Source organism: Pleurodeles waltl, chromosome 6 (genome assembly GCF_031143425.1).
Source record: "Pleurodeles waltl isolate 20211129_DDA chromosome 6, aPleWal1.hap1.20221129, whole genome shotgun sequence".
NCBI classification, from domain to species: Eukaryota; Metazoa; Chordata; class Amphibia; order Caudata; family Salamandridae; genus Pleurodeles; species Pleurodeles waltl.
Window position 1 is genome coordinate 454,080,859 of NC_090445.1, and position 17,341 is coordinate 454,098,199.

General features: G+C 46.3%; 1 protein-coding gene across 2 annotated transcripts in view; it reads right to left on the reverse strand.

Annotated features, from left to right (window-relative positions):
• Positions 1-17,341, reverse strand: part of EIF2D (eukaryotic translation initiation factor 2D) — a 155,853-nt gene that overhangs the window by 24,992 nt on the left and 113,520 nt on the right. The window contains exons 13-14 of one of the 2 annotated variants that reach the window (XM_069238587.1): positions 16,286-16,406; positions 15,413-15,587 (exon numbers count right to left, since the gene is read on the reverse strand). In XM_069238587.1, coding sequence (XP_069094688.1) covers positions 15,413-15,587; positions 16,286-16,406 — 296 coding nt within the window. The remainder of the gene's footprint in view (positions 1-15,412; positions 15,588-16,285; positions 16,407-17,341) is intronic. The other variant, XM_069238588.1, reaches the window with a different exon arrangement.

A 17,341-nucleotide genomic window follows, 5' to 3' on the forward strand; every position in this document is an offset into this window, starting at 1 on the left:
CCGCAAGAAGCGTGAGACTTGCAACACTGCACCCGGCGACCCCGACTCGACTGGTGGAGAACCAACACCTCAGGGAGGACCCTCCGGCGACTCCGAGACTGTGAGTAACCAAAGTGGTCCCCCCTGAGCCCCCACAGCGACGCCTGCAGAGGGAATCCCGAGGCTCCCCCTGACCGCGACTGCCTGAACTCCATTTCCCGACGGCTGGAAAAGACCCTGCACCCGCAGCCCCCAGCACCTAAAGGAACGGAACTCCTGGAGGCCCTCTCCCTTGTCCAGGTGGTGGCTACCCGAGGAGCCCCCCCTTGCCTGCCTGCAACGCTGAAGAGATCCCTTGATCTCTCATTGAAAACCATTGTAAACCCGACGCGTGTTTGCACACTGCACCCGGCCGCCCCCGCGCTGCTGAGGGTGTACTTTTTGTGCTGACTTGTGTCCCCCCCGGTGCCCTACAAAACCCCCCTGGTCTGCCCTCCGAAGACGCGGGTACTTACCTGCTGGCAGACCGGAACCGGGGCACCCCCTTCTCTCCATTGAAGCCTATGTGTTTTGGGCACCTCTTTGACCTTTGCACCTGACCGGCCCTGAGCTGCTGGTGTGATAACGTTGGGGTTGCTCTGAACCCCCAACGGTGGGCTACCTTGGACCCAAAACTGAAACCTGTAAGTGACTTACTTACCTGTTAAAACTAACATTACTTTACCTCCCCCAGGAACTGTGAAAATTGCACTGTGTCCACTTTTAAAACAGCTTATTGTGTTTTATGTAAAAAGTATACATGCTAATGTAATGATTCAAAGTTCCTAAAGTACTTACCTGCAATACCTTTCAAATGAGATATTACATGTAGAATTTGAACCTGTGGTTCTTAAAATAAACTAAGAAAATATATTTTTCTATAACAAAACCTATTGGCTGGATTTGTCTCTGAGTGTGTGTTCCTCATTTATTGCCTGTGTGTATGTACAACAAATGCTTAACACTACTCCTTTAATAAGCCTACTGCTCGACTACACTACCACAAAATAGAGCATTAGTATTATCTCTTTTTGCCACTATCTTACCTCTAAGGGGAACCCTTGGACTCTGTGCATACTATTCCTTACTTTGAAATAGTGCATACAGAGCCAACTTCCTACATTGGTGGATCAGCGGTGGGGTACAAGACTTTGCATTTGCTGGACTACTCAGCCAATACCTGATCACACGACAAATTCCAAATATTGTCATTAGAAATTGATTTTTGCAATTTGAAATTTTTCTAAATTCTTTAAAGTCCTGCTAGGGCCTTGTGTTAGTCCCTGTTAGCATTCCTTTTAGAGTTTAAAAGTTTGGTAAAAGTTTGAATTAGATCCTAGAACTAGTTTTAGTTTCTTAAAAAGTATTCCAACTTTTAGAAGCATAATGTCCAATACAGATGTGAATGTGGTGGAACTCGACACCACACCTTACCTCCATCTACTGATGACAGAACGAAGGTCGCTCTGTAAACTAAAGAAAATAGCAATGGGCTCCAGACCTTCCAAACTACAGCTCCAGGAGCTGTTGGCAGAGTTTGAAAGAGCCAACCCCTCTGAGGATGGCAACACAGAGGATGAGTATAGTGACTTGGAGGGTGATTCCCCCCCACCAGTCCTATCTAGGGAGGACAGGGCCTCTCAAGCCCTGACTCCACAAATCATAGTCAGAGATGCTGGTTCCCTCACAGGAGGGACCAACATCTCTGAAATCACTGAGGATAACTCCAGTGAAGAGGACATCCAGTTAGCCAGGATGGCCAAAAGATTGGCTTTGGAAAGACAGATCCTAGCCATAGAAAGGGAAAGACAAGAGATGGGCCTAGGACCCATCAATGGTGGCAGCAACATAAATAGGGTCAGAGATTCTCCTGACATGTTGAAAATCCCTAAAGGGATTGTAACTAAATATGAAGATGGTGATGACATCACCAAATGGTTCACAGCTTTTGAGAGGGCTTGTGTAACCAGAAAAGTAAGCAAATCTCACTGGGGTGCTCTCCTTTGGGAAATGTTCACTGGAAAGTGTAGGGATAGACTCCTCACACTCTCTGGAAAAGATGTAGAATCCTATGACCTCATGAAGGGTACCCTGATTGAGGGCTTTGGATTCTCCACTGAGGAGTATAGAATTAGATTCAGGGGGGCTCAAAAATCCTCGAGCCAGACCTGGGTTGATTTTGTAGACTACTCAGTGAAAACACTGGATGGTTGGGTAACTGGAAATGAAGTGCATGACTATGTTGGGCTTTATAATTTGTTTATGAAAGAACACATTTTAAGTAACTGCTTCAATGAAAAGTTGCATCAGTATCTGGTAGACCTAGGTCCAATTTCTCCCCAAGAATTGGGAAAGAAGGCAGACCACTGGGTCAAGACTAGGGTAACCAAAACTTCCACTGGGGGTGACCAAAAGAAAGGGGTTACAAAACCTCCTCAGGAGAAAGTGGGTGACACTAGAAACAAAGAAAAAGAGTCCTCTGTAGGCCCCCAAAATCCAGACCAGGTAGGTGGGCCCCGAGACACAACTCAAAACAAAGGTGGGTACCAGGGTAAGAACTGGGATGCCACTAAGGCATGGTGCCATAACTGTAGACAGACAGGGCACCACACCAAGGACACTTCTTGTCCCAAAAACAAACCCCCTAGCAAAATCCCAGGGGTGACCAGTGTAGCCATTGGGGATGACTCCTCAGATGAGGAGGTCTTCATAGCCTTCAACTGGAAAAAGGGCCCAACAGGTGAGTTGGAGATTCCAGAGGGAAGTAGACACTTCCACCACCTACTGGTGAATGGAATCCCAGCCACTGCCCTGAGAGACTTGTGCCAGTCACACTATTGTGCATGACAGGCTGGTGTTCTCAAACCAGTACATCCCAGGTGAGACTGCCAGAGTAAGAGTTAGCCCAGACAGGGTCACTGATAGGCCTGTGGCTTTTGTGCCCATAGAAGTGGGTGGGACTTTTAGCTGGAGAAGGGTGGTAGTCAGTACAGACCTCCCCCTTGATTGTCTCCTTGGAAATGACTACCCAGAGGTTTGTCAGAGCCCAAGAGAGGAACTGGTCCAGTGCCAGTCCTCTCCCAAGGATTCTGGAGTTCCTGCCTCTGCAGTAAATGCAAGTAGGCCCCAGAAGAAAAAGAAAAGGAAACAGAGTAGGAAAGGTGGACAACCTTTAGCCAAGGTTCCAGCAAGCCAAGGAGATTCTGCTCCAGTAGGGGAGAACTCCAAAAGTGGCTCTGATAAAGTCCAACCTGACCCACAAGAAGTCCTGGCTAGTCAGGCAACTGTTAAGTCTGAGTGGGTGGCTCCTCAGCTAACAGAAGAAAGAGTGGAAGAAGGGTGTTTACTACAAGATGTGGTAACCCCCCACTCTAATACAGCAGACAGGCACCCTGAACCCAAAGAAGCCTGTAACTTAGCCCCTTCCCTTGTAGGTGAAGAGCTAAAGGTGTGGTTCTGGGCACTGACAGCTGTCAGTGGCCTCTGCTGGGTGTTAGCCTTTATGGCTGCCCTATCCTTGGCATGGTGGTCAGACCCCATGCCACATAGCAAGTTAGGCCCCCTGACCCTGTTGGTCATGGTGGGGTTACTCCAGCTCTGGGTAACCTCTTTGGGTAAGCTAGGGGTGACCCTGGCTAAGATAAGATTAGCAGAGGTGGATACCTCTAACCCCAAAATAGAGAGAATGGGTGAAGACATTAAAAGCACAGACAAGAGGCAGTTCAGATTAGGTCCTATCACTGTGGAAGTGGGTCAGTTCCCCAGAAGGAATGACCTGGACAGGAGGATGTAAGGCAGAGTAGGTCCTGCAACAAACCAGCCTATTTCCTCTACTCTTCCTCGCCTGACAGACTAGGAAGACTCTCCCAGCTTCGGCTGAGTCTCCTGGCCTGTGGGCTGGGGGGGGGGGGGGGGCTTGTGTAAAGAAATGGCTCCCTGTTGCAGTTACCCCCCACTTTTTGCCTGATACTGATGCTGACTTGACTGAGAAGTGTGCTGGGACCCTGCTAACCAGGCCCCAGCACCAGTGTTCTTTCACCTAAAATGTACTTTTGATTCCACAATTGGCACACCCTGGCATCCAGGTAAGTCCCTTGTAACTTGTACCCCTGGTACCAAGGGCCCTGATGCCAGGGAAGGTCTCTAAGGGCTGCAGCATATCTTATGCCACCCTGGGGACCCCTCACTCAGCACAGACACACTGCTTGCCAGCTTGTGTGTGCTGTGAGAAGAAAACAAGTAAGTCGACATGGCACTCCCCTCAGGGTGCCATGCCAACCTCACACTGCCTATGCAGTATAGATAAGTCACCCCTCTAGTAGGCCTTACAGCCCTAAGGCAGGGTGCACTATACCATAGGTGAGGGCACCAGTGCATGAGCACTATGCCCCTACAGTGTCTAAGCAAAACCTTAGACATTGTAAGTGCAGGGTAGCCATAAGAGTATATGGCCTGGGAGTCTGTCAAAAACGAACTCCACAGCTCCATAATGGCTACACTGAATACTGGGAAGTTTGGTATCAAACTTCTCAGAATAATAAACCCACACTGATGCCAGTGTTGGATTTATTAAAAAATGCACACAGAGGGCATCTTAGAGATACCCCCTGTATTTTACCCAATTGTTCAGTGCAGGACTGACTGGTCTGTGCCAGCCTGCTGCTGAGAGACGAGTGTCTGACCTCATGCGGTGAGAGCCTTTGTGCTCTCTGAGGACAGAAACAAAGCCTGCTCTGGGTGGAGGTGCTTCACACCTCCCCCCTGCAGGAACTGTAACACCTAGCAGTGAGCTTCAAAGGCTCAAGCTTCGTGTTACAATGCCCCAGGGCACTCCAGCTAGTGGAGATGCCCGCCCCCTGGACACAGCCCCCACTTTTGGCGGCAAGTCCAGGAGAGATAATGAGAAAAACAAGGAGGAGTCACTGGCCAGTCAGGACAGCCCCTAAGGTGTCCTGAGCTGAGGTGACTCTGACTTTTAGAAATCCTACATCTTGTAGAAGGTGGATTCCCCCAATAGGGATAGGAATGTGACCCTCCTCCCCTTGGGAGGAGGCACAAAGAGGGTGTACCCACCCTCAGGGCTAGTAGCCATTGGCTACTAACCCCCCAGACCTAAACACGCCCTTAAATTTAGTATTTAAGGGCTCCCCTGAACCTAAGAATTTAGATTCCTGAAACTACAAGAAGAAGAGGACTGCTGAGCTGAAAAACCCCTGCAGAAGAAGAACAGAAGACACCAACTGCTTTGGCCCCAGTCTTACCGGCCTGTCTCCTGCCTTCCAAAGAAACCTGCTCCAGCGACGCTTTCCAAAGGACCAGCGACCTCTGAATCCTCAGAGGACTGCCCTGCTTCAAGAAAGACAAGAAACTCCAGAGGACAGCGGCCCTGCTCCAAAAAGACTGCAACTTTGTTTCAAAGGAGCAGATTTAAAGACCCCTGCAACTCCCCGCAAGAAGCGTGAGACTTGCAACACTGCACCCGGCGACCCCGACTCGACTGGTGGAGAACCAACACCTCAGGGAGGACCCTCCGGCGACTCCGAGACTGTGAGTAACCAAAGTTGTCCCCCCTGAGTCCCCACAGCGACGCCTGCAGAGGGAATCTCGAGGCTCCCCCTGACCGCGACTGCCTGAACTCCATTTCCCGACGGCTGGAAAAGACCCTGCACCCGCAGCCCCCAGCACCTAAAGGAACGGAACTCCTGTGCAGGAGTGACCCCCAGGAGGCCCTCTCCCTTGTCCAGGTAGTGGCAACCCTGAGGAGCCCTCCCCTTGCCTGCCTGCAACGCTGAAGAGATCCCTTGATCTCTCATTGAAAACCATTGTAAACCCGACGCGTGTTTGCACACTGCACCCGGCCGCCCCGCGCTGCTGAGGGTGTACTTTTTGTGCTGACTTGTGTCCCCCCCGGTGCCCTACAAAACCCCCCTGGTCTGCCCTCCGAAGACGCGGGTACTTACCTGCTGGCAGACCGGAACCGGGGCACCCCCTTCTCTCCATTGAAGCCTATGTGTTTTGGGCACCTCTTTGACCTTTGCACCTGACCGGCCCTGAGCTGCTGGTGCGATAACTTTGGGGTTGCTCTGAACCCCCAACGGTGGGCTACCTTGGACCCAAAACTGAAACCTGTAAGTGACTTACTTACCTGTTAAAACTAACATTACTTTACCTCCCCCAGGAACTGTGAAAATTGCACTAAGTGTCCACTTTTAAAACAGCTTATTGTGTTTTATGTAAAAAGTATACAGGCTAATGTAAGGATTCAAAGTTCCTAAAGTACTTACCTGCAATACCTTTCAAATGAGATATTACATGTAGAATTTGAACCTGTGGTTCTTAAAATAAACTAAGAAATGAAAATGTCACTTACCCAGTGTACATCTGTTCGTGGCATCAGTCGCAGTAGATTCGCATGTTCTGCAATAGCTCGCCATCTGGTGTTGGGCCGGAGTGTTACAAGTTGTTTTTCTTCGAAGAAGTCTTTCGAGTCACGGGACCGAGTGACTCCTCCTTTTGTCTCCATTGCGCATGGGCGTCGACTCCATCTTCGATTGTTTTTCCCCGCAGAGGGTGAGGTAGGAGTTGAATTGTAGTAATAGTGCCCATGCAATGGAGTGACTAAGTATGCACCTATTTAAGGTTGAGATGACACATATATAAATAATTGAAGGTAACTTCCAAACTGCTACAGGCTCCCGGGGAGGCGGGTGGGCACATGCGAATCTACTGCGACTGATGCCACGAACAGATGTACACTGGGTAAGTGACATTTTCAGTTCGATGGCATCTGTCGCTGTAGATACGCATGTTCTGCATAGACTAGTAAGCAGTTATTTCCCCAAAAGCGGTGGATCAGCCTGTAGGAGTGGAAGTAGTCTGAAATAATGTTCTTAATACAGCTTGACCTACTGTGGCTTGTTGTGCGGATAACACGTCTACACAGTAGTGCTTGGTGAATGTGTGAGGCGTAGACCATGTGGCTGCCTTACATATTTCTTGCATTGGGATGTTTCCTAGAAAGGCCATGGTAGCACCTTTCTTTCTGGTTGAGTGTGCCCTTGGTGTAATGGGCAGCTGTCGTTTAGCTTTAAGGTAGCAGATTTGGATGCATTTAACTATCCATCTGGCTATACCTTGTTTTGAAATTGGGTTTCCTGCATGAGGTTTTTGAAATGCAATAAAGAGTTGTTTAGTCTTTCTGATGTTTTTTGTTCTGTCAATGTAATACATCAATGCTCTTTTGACATCTAATGTATGTAGTGCCCTTTCAGCTACGGTATCTGGCTGTGGAAAGAACACTGGAAGTTCCACTGTTTGATTTAGATGGAACGGTGAAATAACCTTTGGCAAAAATTTAGGATTGGTCCTTAGGACGACTTTATTTTTGTGTAGTTGTATAAAAGGTTCCTGTATTGTAAACGCCTGAATCTCGCTTACTCTTCTTAGGGAAGTAATGGCGATGAGAAATGCCACCTTCCAGGTTAGGAACTGTATGTCGCAGGAGTGCATGGGTTCAAAAGGTGGACCCATAAGTCTAGTTAGGACAACATTTAGGTTCCATGAAGGAACAGGTAGTGTTCTTGGTGGTATAATTCTTCTAAGGCCCTCCATGAATGCTTTAATGACTGGTATCTTATATAGGGAAGTTGAATAGGTAGTCTGCAGGTATGCAGATATTGCTGCAAGGTGTATTTTAATGGAAGAGAAAGCTAGGTTAGATTTTTGTAAGTGAAGCAAGTAACCCACTACATGTTCTGGAGTTGTGTGTAATGGTTGTATTTGATTAATATGGCAGTAGCAAACAAACCTCTTCCATTTACTTGCATAACAGTGCCTGGTGGATGGCCTTCTGGCTTGTTTTATGACTTCCATACATTCTTGGGTAAGTTGTAAGTGCCCGAATTCTAGGATTTCAGGAGCCAGATTGCTAGATTCAGCGATGCTGGATCTGGGTGTCTGATCTTTTGGTTGTGCTGTGTCAACAGATCTGGCCTGTTGGGCAATTTGATGCAGGGTACCACTGATAGGTCTAGCAGCGTTGTGTACCAGGGTTGCCTTGCCCAAGTTGGTGCTATCAATATGAGTTTGAGTTTGCTTTGACTGAGTTTGTTTACCAGGTAAGGAAGGAGAGGGAGAGGAGGAAAAGCGTAAGCAAATATCCCTGACCAGTTCATCCATAGGGCATTGCCTTGGGATTGTTTGTGTGGGTATCTGGATGCGAAGTTTTGGCATTTTGCGTTCTCCCTTGTCGCAAACAAGTCTATCTGAGGTGTTCCCCAGAGTTTGAAATAAGTGTTCAGAATTTGGGGGTGAATTTCCCATTCGTGGACCTGTTGATGATCTCGAGAGAGATTGTCTGCGAGTTGATTTTGGATCCCTGGTATAAACTGTGCTATTAGGCGAATTTGGTTGTGAATTGCCCAATGCCAAATTTTTTGTGCTAGCAGGCTTAACTGCGTGGAGTGCGTCCCCCCCTGCTTGTTTAGATAATACATTGTTGTCATGTTGTCTGTTTTGACGAGAATATATTTGTGAACTATTATTGGTTGGAAAGCTTTTAGTGCTTGAAAAACTGCTAGAAGTTCTAGGTGATTGATATGCAGTTTTGTTTGATGTACGTTCCATTGTCCTTGTATGCTGTGTTGATCGAGGTGTGCTCCCCACCCTGTCATGGAAGCATCTGTTGTTATTACGTATTGTGGCACTGGGTCTTGGAAAGGCCGCCCCTTGTTTAAATTTATGTTGTTCCACCACAGAAGCGAGAGGTAAGTTTGGCGGTCTATTAACACCAGATCTAGAAGGTGACCCTGTGCTTGAGACCACTGTGATGCTAGGCATTGTTGTAAGGGCCTCATGTGCAGTCTTGCGTTTGGGACAATGGCTATGCATGAAGACATCATGCCTAGGAGTTGTAATACCATCTTTGCCTGTATCTTTTGTGTTGGATACATGCGTTGTATGATGGTGTTGAAATTTAGAATTCTTTGTGGACTTGGAGTGGCTACTCCCTTTGATGTGTTTATTATGGCTCCTAGGTATTGTTGTACCTTGCGCGGCAGAATGTTGGATTTTGTAAAGTTGACGGTGAACCCGAGTTTGAAGAGGGTTTGTATGATCTGATTTGTGTGATTTGAGCACTGTATGAACGAATGGGCCTTGATTAGCCAGTCGTCCAAATATGGGAACACATGTATTTGCTGCCTTCTTATGTGTGCAGCGACTACCGCTAGACCTTTGGTAAAGACTCTTGGTGCGGTTGTTAATCCGAAAGGCAGTACCTTGAATTGGTAATGTATTCCTTTGAATACAAACCTTAGGTATTTCCTGTGCGATGGGTGTATTGGTATATGGAAATAAGCATCCTTGAGGTCTAAAGTTGCCATGTAGTCGTGTAGTTTTAGCAATGGCAATACTTCTTGTAGTGTGACCATGTGGAAGTGGTCTGATTTGATGAAAGTGTTCACTACTCTGAGGTCTAGGATTGGTCTCAGTGTTTTGTCCTTCTTTGGTATCAGAAAGTACAGTGAGTAAACTCCTGTGTTTATTTGTGTGTTTGGCACTAATTCGATTGCATTCTTTTGAAATAGTGCCTGCACTTCTATCTCCAGGAGATTGGAATGGTGTGTTGTTAAATTTTGTGCTTTTGGTGGTATGTTTGGAGGGAATTGTAGAAATTCTATGCAATAACCATGTTGGATAATTGCTAGAACCCAAGTGTCTGTAGTGATTTTCTCCCATGCTTTGTAATAATGACCTATTCTTCCCCCCACTGGTGTTGTGTGGAGGGGGTGAGTGACATGTGAGTCACTGTTTAGTAGTAGGGGTTTTGGGGCTTTGAAATCTTCCTCTATTTCTAGGGAATTGCCCTCCTCTATATTGTCCCCGAAAACCTCCTCTATACTGTCCCTGGTAACTGGACGATGTTGCTTGTGAGGTGCTGGCTTGTGTGCTCTGACCCCGAAACCCCCCTCGAAAGGGCGTTTTACGGAATGTGCTGTAATTCCCTCTGCTCTGCGGGGAGTAGAGTGCGCCCATGGCTTTGGCAGTGTCCGTATCTTTTTTGAGTTTCTCAATCGCTGTGTCCACTTCTGGACCGAACAGTTCTTTTTCATTAAGAGGCATATTGAGAACTGCTTGTTGAATCTCTGGTTTAAATCCAGACGTTCGGAGCCATGCATGCCTTCTGATAGTTACAGATGTATTAATTGTCCGTGCAGCTGTATCTGCAGCGTCCATGGAGGAGCGTATCTGGTTGTTGGAGATGGTCTGTCCCTCCTCAACCACTTGTTTTGCCCTATTTTGTAAGTCCTTGGGCAGATGTTCAATGAGATGTTGCATCTCGTCCCAGTGGGCTCTGTCATAGCGCGCAAGTAGTGCCTGGGAGTTCGCGATGCGCCACTGGTTTGCAGCTTGTGCTGCGACTCTTTTACCAGCTGCATCGAACTTGCGGCTTTCTTTATCTGGGGGTGGTGCATCTCCAGATGTGTGAGAGTTGGCCCTTTTCCTAGCTGCTCCTACAATGACAGAGTCTGGTGGCAGCTGTGTAGTGATGAAAACCGGGTCCGTAGGAGGCGGCTTATACTTTTTTTCCACCCTTGGTGTGATTGCCCTACTTTTGACCGGCTCCTTAAAGATGTCTTTTGCGTGCCGGAGCATACCAGGGAGCATAGGCAGGCTTTGGTATGAGCTGTGGGTGGAGGAGAGTGTGTTGAATAAGAAATCATCCTCGACCTGTTCTGAGTGGAGGCTTACGTTGTGAAATTGTGCTGCTCTAGCCACCACTTGAGAGTACGCGGTGCTGTCTTCTGGTGGAGATGGCTTTGTAGGGTATGCCTCCGGACTGTTATCTGACACTGGGGCGTCGTATAGGTCCCATGCGTCCTGATCTTGGTCACCCTGGCTCATGGTGGTGTGAGCTGGGGAGTGTGATGGAGTTTGTGCTGGTGAAACGTTAATCACGGGCGGAGGAGAGGGTGGTGGTGTAACTCTTTTCACCACTTTTGGTTGTGGTGTTTGTTCCGTCTGGAACTCCAACCTTCTCTTTCTCCTAATGGGGGGAAGGGTGCTTATTTTTCCTGTCCCCTGCTGAATGAAGATACGCTTTTGCGTATGGTCCACATCAGTTGCTTGTAGCTCTTCTTCAAACCTATGCTTCTGCATTTGGGAGGTTAGCGAGTGCTCTTCTGTATAAGAGCCTGAAGCTGGGTCGCTTGCAGTTTGTTTCGACATCGAAACTTTGTCTGCGTGTTTTTTCGGCTCCAAGGTGACTTTTTTCCTTTTCGGGGCCGAAACCTCTCGGCGTCGATCTGTTTCGGTGCCGCTGTCTCGGCGTCGAGCCGTGTCCACACCGGCATCTCGGTGTCGAGGCTTGTCTCCAGCACTTTCTCGGTCCCGAGAAGGCTGCGTGCCGGTGTCTCGACCGGAGTCGGACGATCTCGGCACTGTTTGGGCCTTTTTCGGTGCCGACGGTCGGTCACCGAATTTATGGGTCGAGCCATGGCCTGGTGGCAGTGGCGTCCCCTGGGCCTTGTAAATGTTCCTCTGAGTGGATTTCGACGTCTTACTCACGGTTTGTGTATCGTCGAATCCTTCGGAGTCTGAGTCTTGGATCGAGAAGGTACCTTCCTCTTCCTGTTCCTCGAACTCCCGTTGGGCTGTCGGTGCGGACGCCATCTGAAGTCTTCTGGCTCGACGGTCTCGGAGTGTTTTTCGGGACCGGAACGCACGACAGGCCTCGCAGGTGTCTTCGCTGTGCTCAGGTGACAGGCACAGGTTGCAGACCAAGTGTTGGTCTGTGTAGGGGTATTTATTGTGGCATTTGGGGCAGAAACGGAACGGGGTCCGTTCCATCGGCGTTCTTCAGCACGCGGTCGGGCCGACCAGGCCCCGACGGAGGATCGAAAAACTACCCCGAAGGGCACCGGAGCTCTTCGATCTTCGATGCGGTGTGGAATCTAAGTACGCCGATCCCGAACGCAACAATACCGACGAAAATCTTCCGAAATTAGCTAATTTTCCGTTCCGAAACTCGGAGCGACAGGAACACGTCCGAACCCGATGGCGGAAAAAAAACAATCGAAGATGGAGTCGACGCCCATGCGCTATGGAGACAAAAGGAGGAGTCACTCGGTCCCGTGACTCGAAAGACTTCTTCGAAGAAAAACAACTTGTAACACTCCGGCCCAACACCAGATGGCGAGCTATTGCAGAACATGCGTATCTACAGCGACAGATGCCATCCAACATATATTTTTCTATAACAAAACCTATTGGCTGGATTTGTCTCTGAGTGTGTGTTCCTCATTTATTGCCTGTGTGTATGTACAACAAATGCTTAACACTACTCCTTTGATAAGCCTACTGCTCGACCACACTACCACAAAATAGAGCATTAGTATTATCTCTTTTTGCCACTATCTTACCTCTAAGGGGAACCCTTGGACTCTGTGCATACTATTCCTTACTTTGAAATAGTGCATACAGAGCCAACTTCCTACAGCTTTTCACATACAAATTGCTGCTTAAAACGTTAAATACGTTTGGACCACCTCAACGCTTTACTTATAGTCCAACAACTTTATTCCTAAAGCTTCAAATGGGAGAAGATTGCAATTTTCAACTAGTGCTCAAGTGACTACCTCCGCCTAGGCTATGTACACTGTTTCCAGTTCTGAAATTTTTTGCTATCACCTAGTGCTTTCTGGGTGCTGTAGCCTTTTGCTTACGCTGAACTAATTAGACTAACATACCCAAAAACACTGATTCTTAGGTGAAAACCTGAAGACTGGAGACAGTGTCCGTGATGCCCTGGATTGAGGTGGCCAACCTACACAGAGCATTCCACATTGCAATTGGGCTACTGGGGTCAGCTATCCCATACTCATTTTGTAACATTTGATCTAGAGCTTAAATAGGGATTTTTGCATTCGATGCGTTAGCCCACTGATGTATTTCACTGTGCGTCAGTAACAATGAAGACATTCCCGAAATATCTCTGTAGCAGGTATGCTTATCCACTCTATTGTCTGACTGAGATCAACATCTGTGACTTTCAGGGTACATGTAGATTTCAACAAAAAAAGGGGACTGGGAGGTTGGTGGTCCAGTGTATGGTCTCCCTAATAACTAGATATGCAAAAACAAGTGTACACTGTTCCAAAGACAAAGAAAACTAGGGGGACACTAATGTTCAGGAGCAAGAGCCCTCACACATCCGAGATGATGTCATGCTTCATCATTGGGTAGCTCCTCGTCAGACCGGCGCTGCAATGTCTGACGGGCTCCCCATAAAGGGGGCTCTTTGCCGGAGATCTTTATAGGTGGCTGCCGTAGTGGAGGACACTAGTATCACGGTCAGGCACTATTCCTAGCAGGAGAGTGACTCATAAAATTAGTTCCCAGTTCTAATAGAGTAAATACATTTAATAAATTGAAAGATAAGACTGGAACCAAGATTAAAAAACATAAGGAAAGTGTAATGTGAGAAATAATGCTCAACCACTTTCTACCTAGTGTTGGAGCTGAGAAAATTATCGCAGGTCTCCTAAAACATGGTCCACATGTTTCGCGTACAGTGGTCTAACAAGATCCTATTACGCTTCTTCAGGACCAATTAATAACAAAACTTCTCCTGTCTATATGTTACAAAAAGTTTCCCTTTATGGGGAGCCCGTCAGACATTGCAGCGCCGGTCTGACGAGGAGCTACCCAATGATGAAGCATGACATCCTCTCGAATGTGTGAGGGCTCTTGCTCCTGAACATTAGTGTCCCCCTAGTTTTCTTTGTCTTTGGAACAGTGTACACTTGTTTTTGCATACATGTAGATTTCTTCAATTGTCATATTAACCCCCTGAACTACACTACAGAGACTGTGAATAGTGACCTGCAGATAACAGGCATGTTCATACACACCCACGCATGTATAACTCCTCATCTATCAATGCAAGTAATTAATGTTTGAGGCACTTCAGGAGTCTATTTTTGAAGTAATGCAGGTCTTTTTAAAAATGCAAACACAAGGAAACCTTAGGAATGGAAATATTGCTTTGGGCCTCAAACTGTTATCCCTTATGTATGGAACGTAAGTGAGAACTTAGTTCATCAAATTAATTTTGGTGGAAAGTGTAATTTTAGGGTTTACTGGTGAAGGGTGATAAGGGTAATTTTAGAGTTTATGGGTGGGTAGTGGTAAAGATTTCTTCCTATCTTAATTCAATAGACATTTGGAGAGTCTTGCTTTTTTACTTAAATAATATGAAAGAATTTTGTTAGATGGCTCAATTATTTGTGAATTATGGTCATAATAGGTAGGGTGTAGCTACTTCCAAATAATCTATCAGCAAGTGGTTAGTGGCTTGGATGTCTTTGATATCCACTGTCTAACAGACCTCTGGTACGCCCAAGGCCGATTCTACAAGAGGGAAAGCTGCAATCACAGCCTGGGTTATAAGTCCTAATATCTGACATATGTAAGGTGCCAACAAATAAATCAGTGCACACATTCACTAGGCACTATTGTCTAAAGCTAGATACTGAATCCCACATAGGGATCTTTTCAAGTAAAGTTCTTGTCTCTATAATAGATTTCTAACGCGCTCTGTTCTTCATATTTCCCAACAGCTGAGTTTTTATACTGTTAACTTGCTGCTCTATTCAAGTGTTATGACCATCAATGTAGATATTACGATCTTACCATGCAGAAACCAAAGTTAGGCATCTGTAGTCCTGGTTCTGCATCATAAGAATCTTCATTGAATTCATGAAATACCACCTGCCTCCATGGCAGACTAAGTTTGGTCAGTAGTTCTTATTTATTTATATAAAACAACAGGCCCTGGGAGGCAATAGCCAGTACAATGCACTGGCTATAGCCTCCCAGGTCTTTAAAGAGACGCGACTCATTTTTCCTTGTTTCTAATATCAGGCTGCATTTTCTACCTTCAAGTACACAGCACTTAAAGGGATTTTTGTATGACAGATGCTGCAGTGCACCTTATTTTGGACTCTCTATAGGAATATTATGGACATTCAGGTGGTAAATGACACATCTGATAGGCTTCCATCGTCTACGATTTTACTTGAACTGATGAATAAAAAAATTCTACAATATAATCTCTGTGGAAGAACAACCATGCAAAAAGGTGTTCCGGGGTCTGCGCAGGCAGTGGTGAGTTATTCAAGCATTATTATTATTCTTAGTCATTGATTATCCTACGATGCAGGATGATTTTTAAATGCCACTAAATATTCTTTAATATAACACTATTTCATATGGTTCTTGAATGCCTGCGGAGGAAAAACAGAGACTTTCAGTAAAATATCAAAATGGAAGGCAAGGATTAAGCAGTATGTATGGATTATCCAATTTCTGAATGACAAAAAAATAGACTAACCTAGCAGCATCTTGCCTAGGTGATGGACTTGGTTGCCTTGGATCTGCACCTGAACTCTGTCCTTTGACCCAGGAAGTGCATGGACAGTAGCACTTGCTTGCACCCTCTGTTGAAGTAGAGTGGCCAAAGCGTGAGGGTCCAGGCCATAGAGCTCCAGGTTCTTAATCATGGTCACCTGCACAAAAATGATATCTGAATGAGGTGAAGAATAGTTAGGTTGTCTCCTGAAGCAAGCAAGGGGGAAGGCTGAGGCTTCTGACTCCGTTAACTACTGTTCAGATGACACAGTAAAAGTTATGAGTCTTCTTTACTTATACATTGTACATCTACAGTAAGCAACAGGTCTGGTGTCTTAGGATTTGTTCTCTCACACTAAAAGTAGGTGTTCAGTATTTTATATGCTGGCAGGTAACAAGAACAGTGAGATCAAGTAACATGATCAGTATCACACCATTCGAAGGGAAAAAACAGGATAAGAGCTCAGGTTGTATGATTTCATGGGTTGACATCTATCTACTACTTGCTCATACCCAAGGATGACAGTGCCCTGAATTCTAAGCATTATTAACAACCCTGCCGCCTTTTGCTTGAAGCCCTTCTCCCAAAAAGAAAGAAGAAAGTCAAGGCTTGATGTAAAACTCATCTAGCATCCGCTGAGTAGAAATGAAATAACTTACGTTTTTTTCCCTCTTGAAAACTGATGCTTCAACTAGTTTGATTCACACTCTGCATGGAAACATGGGCAATGACACTAGCAAGCACAGAGGAAATATTCCACAATGATAGTAGATTTCTTGTAATCTGGTCTTTTTTTCCCGGTATCCACAAATGACAGAAGGCAGGGGGACACATTTGTGCACAAATATGATTTACCTTCTTGTTTGAGGACCTTTGTGCTACTGTGATATCGATGGGATCAAGGTTTCCTTTCCGCACAATGGGTGCCTGCCCAGGGAATTTCACTTGGTGGGACGCCTGCATCCTTTCCAGACACCTGTAGCAAGGCGGTAAGACTATTACACACTCTTTATCGAAGTCACAGCACACAATTTTTTGTTTATATGCAAAACTGTTAAAATGTATTAGCTTTAAGCTTTAGGGTTATTTCATTACTTCAAATCAATTGGGCTTCTTACTGCCAACTAGTGATGAGATCAGACTCTGCTTTTCAACATAGTTAAATTCATAACTTTGCATGAAATGGACTGCGCATGGTGAGGACATAGAAGTTGTCACAGCCATTCCCTTGTGTGTGCACTCTTTACAAATTAGGAGACGGCAGAGGGTGAAATGCAAGAGTGGACCCGGAGTTACCTGGCAAAGCACGAAGGGCCATATGTACGAACACTTTTTCCCATAGACACAGAATGGGTAAACACCTTTGCTACATCTGGCCCTAAGACTCTTCTTTCTCCAGGATGCTGATTCCCCAACAGAATAATAGAATCAGCCACTTTCTTTAGCACATAAGCTTCTTAAGACCTATTGGCTGAATTACACATGACCTTGTCATGAAGCATCCAAAGCACAGTGCTTGAAGAATTGTTTGGGTGGCCCTTGTAGCTGCCTACATATTTCCCTGCATAATGCCACACACATCGCCTTCATGGAACGATTGCACACATTTTTTGGGTGGGATGTTCCACAGATGCTCAAGGTAATCCACCAAGTAAGTATGGTCTTGGACATGGGTTTGCTTGAATGTATGCCACATTTTGTGATGACAAACTAAAAGTAAAGTACCTAATAGGAGTAGCATGTAGCACCTCCTCGGTGCATTGCTTGAACCACAGTAAGTCACTGACACATATGAGCCTCCTTTAAGCCCTATCAGGCTAACTTGACTTTCCCCCTAAATGATTTCCCTTTGGACTCTGGAGATGGTGCAAGCGAGAAACCACAGGGAAAGTTGGCCCACACCTTACATGA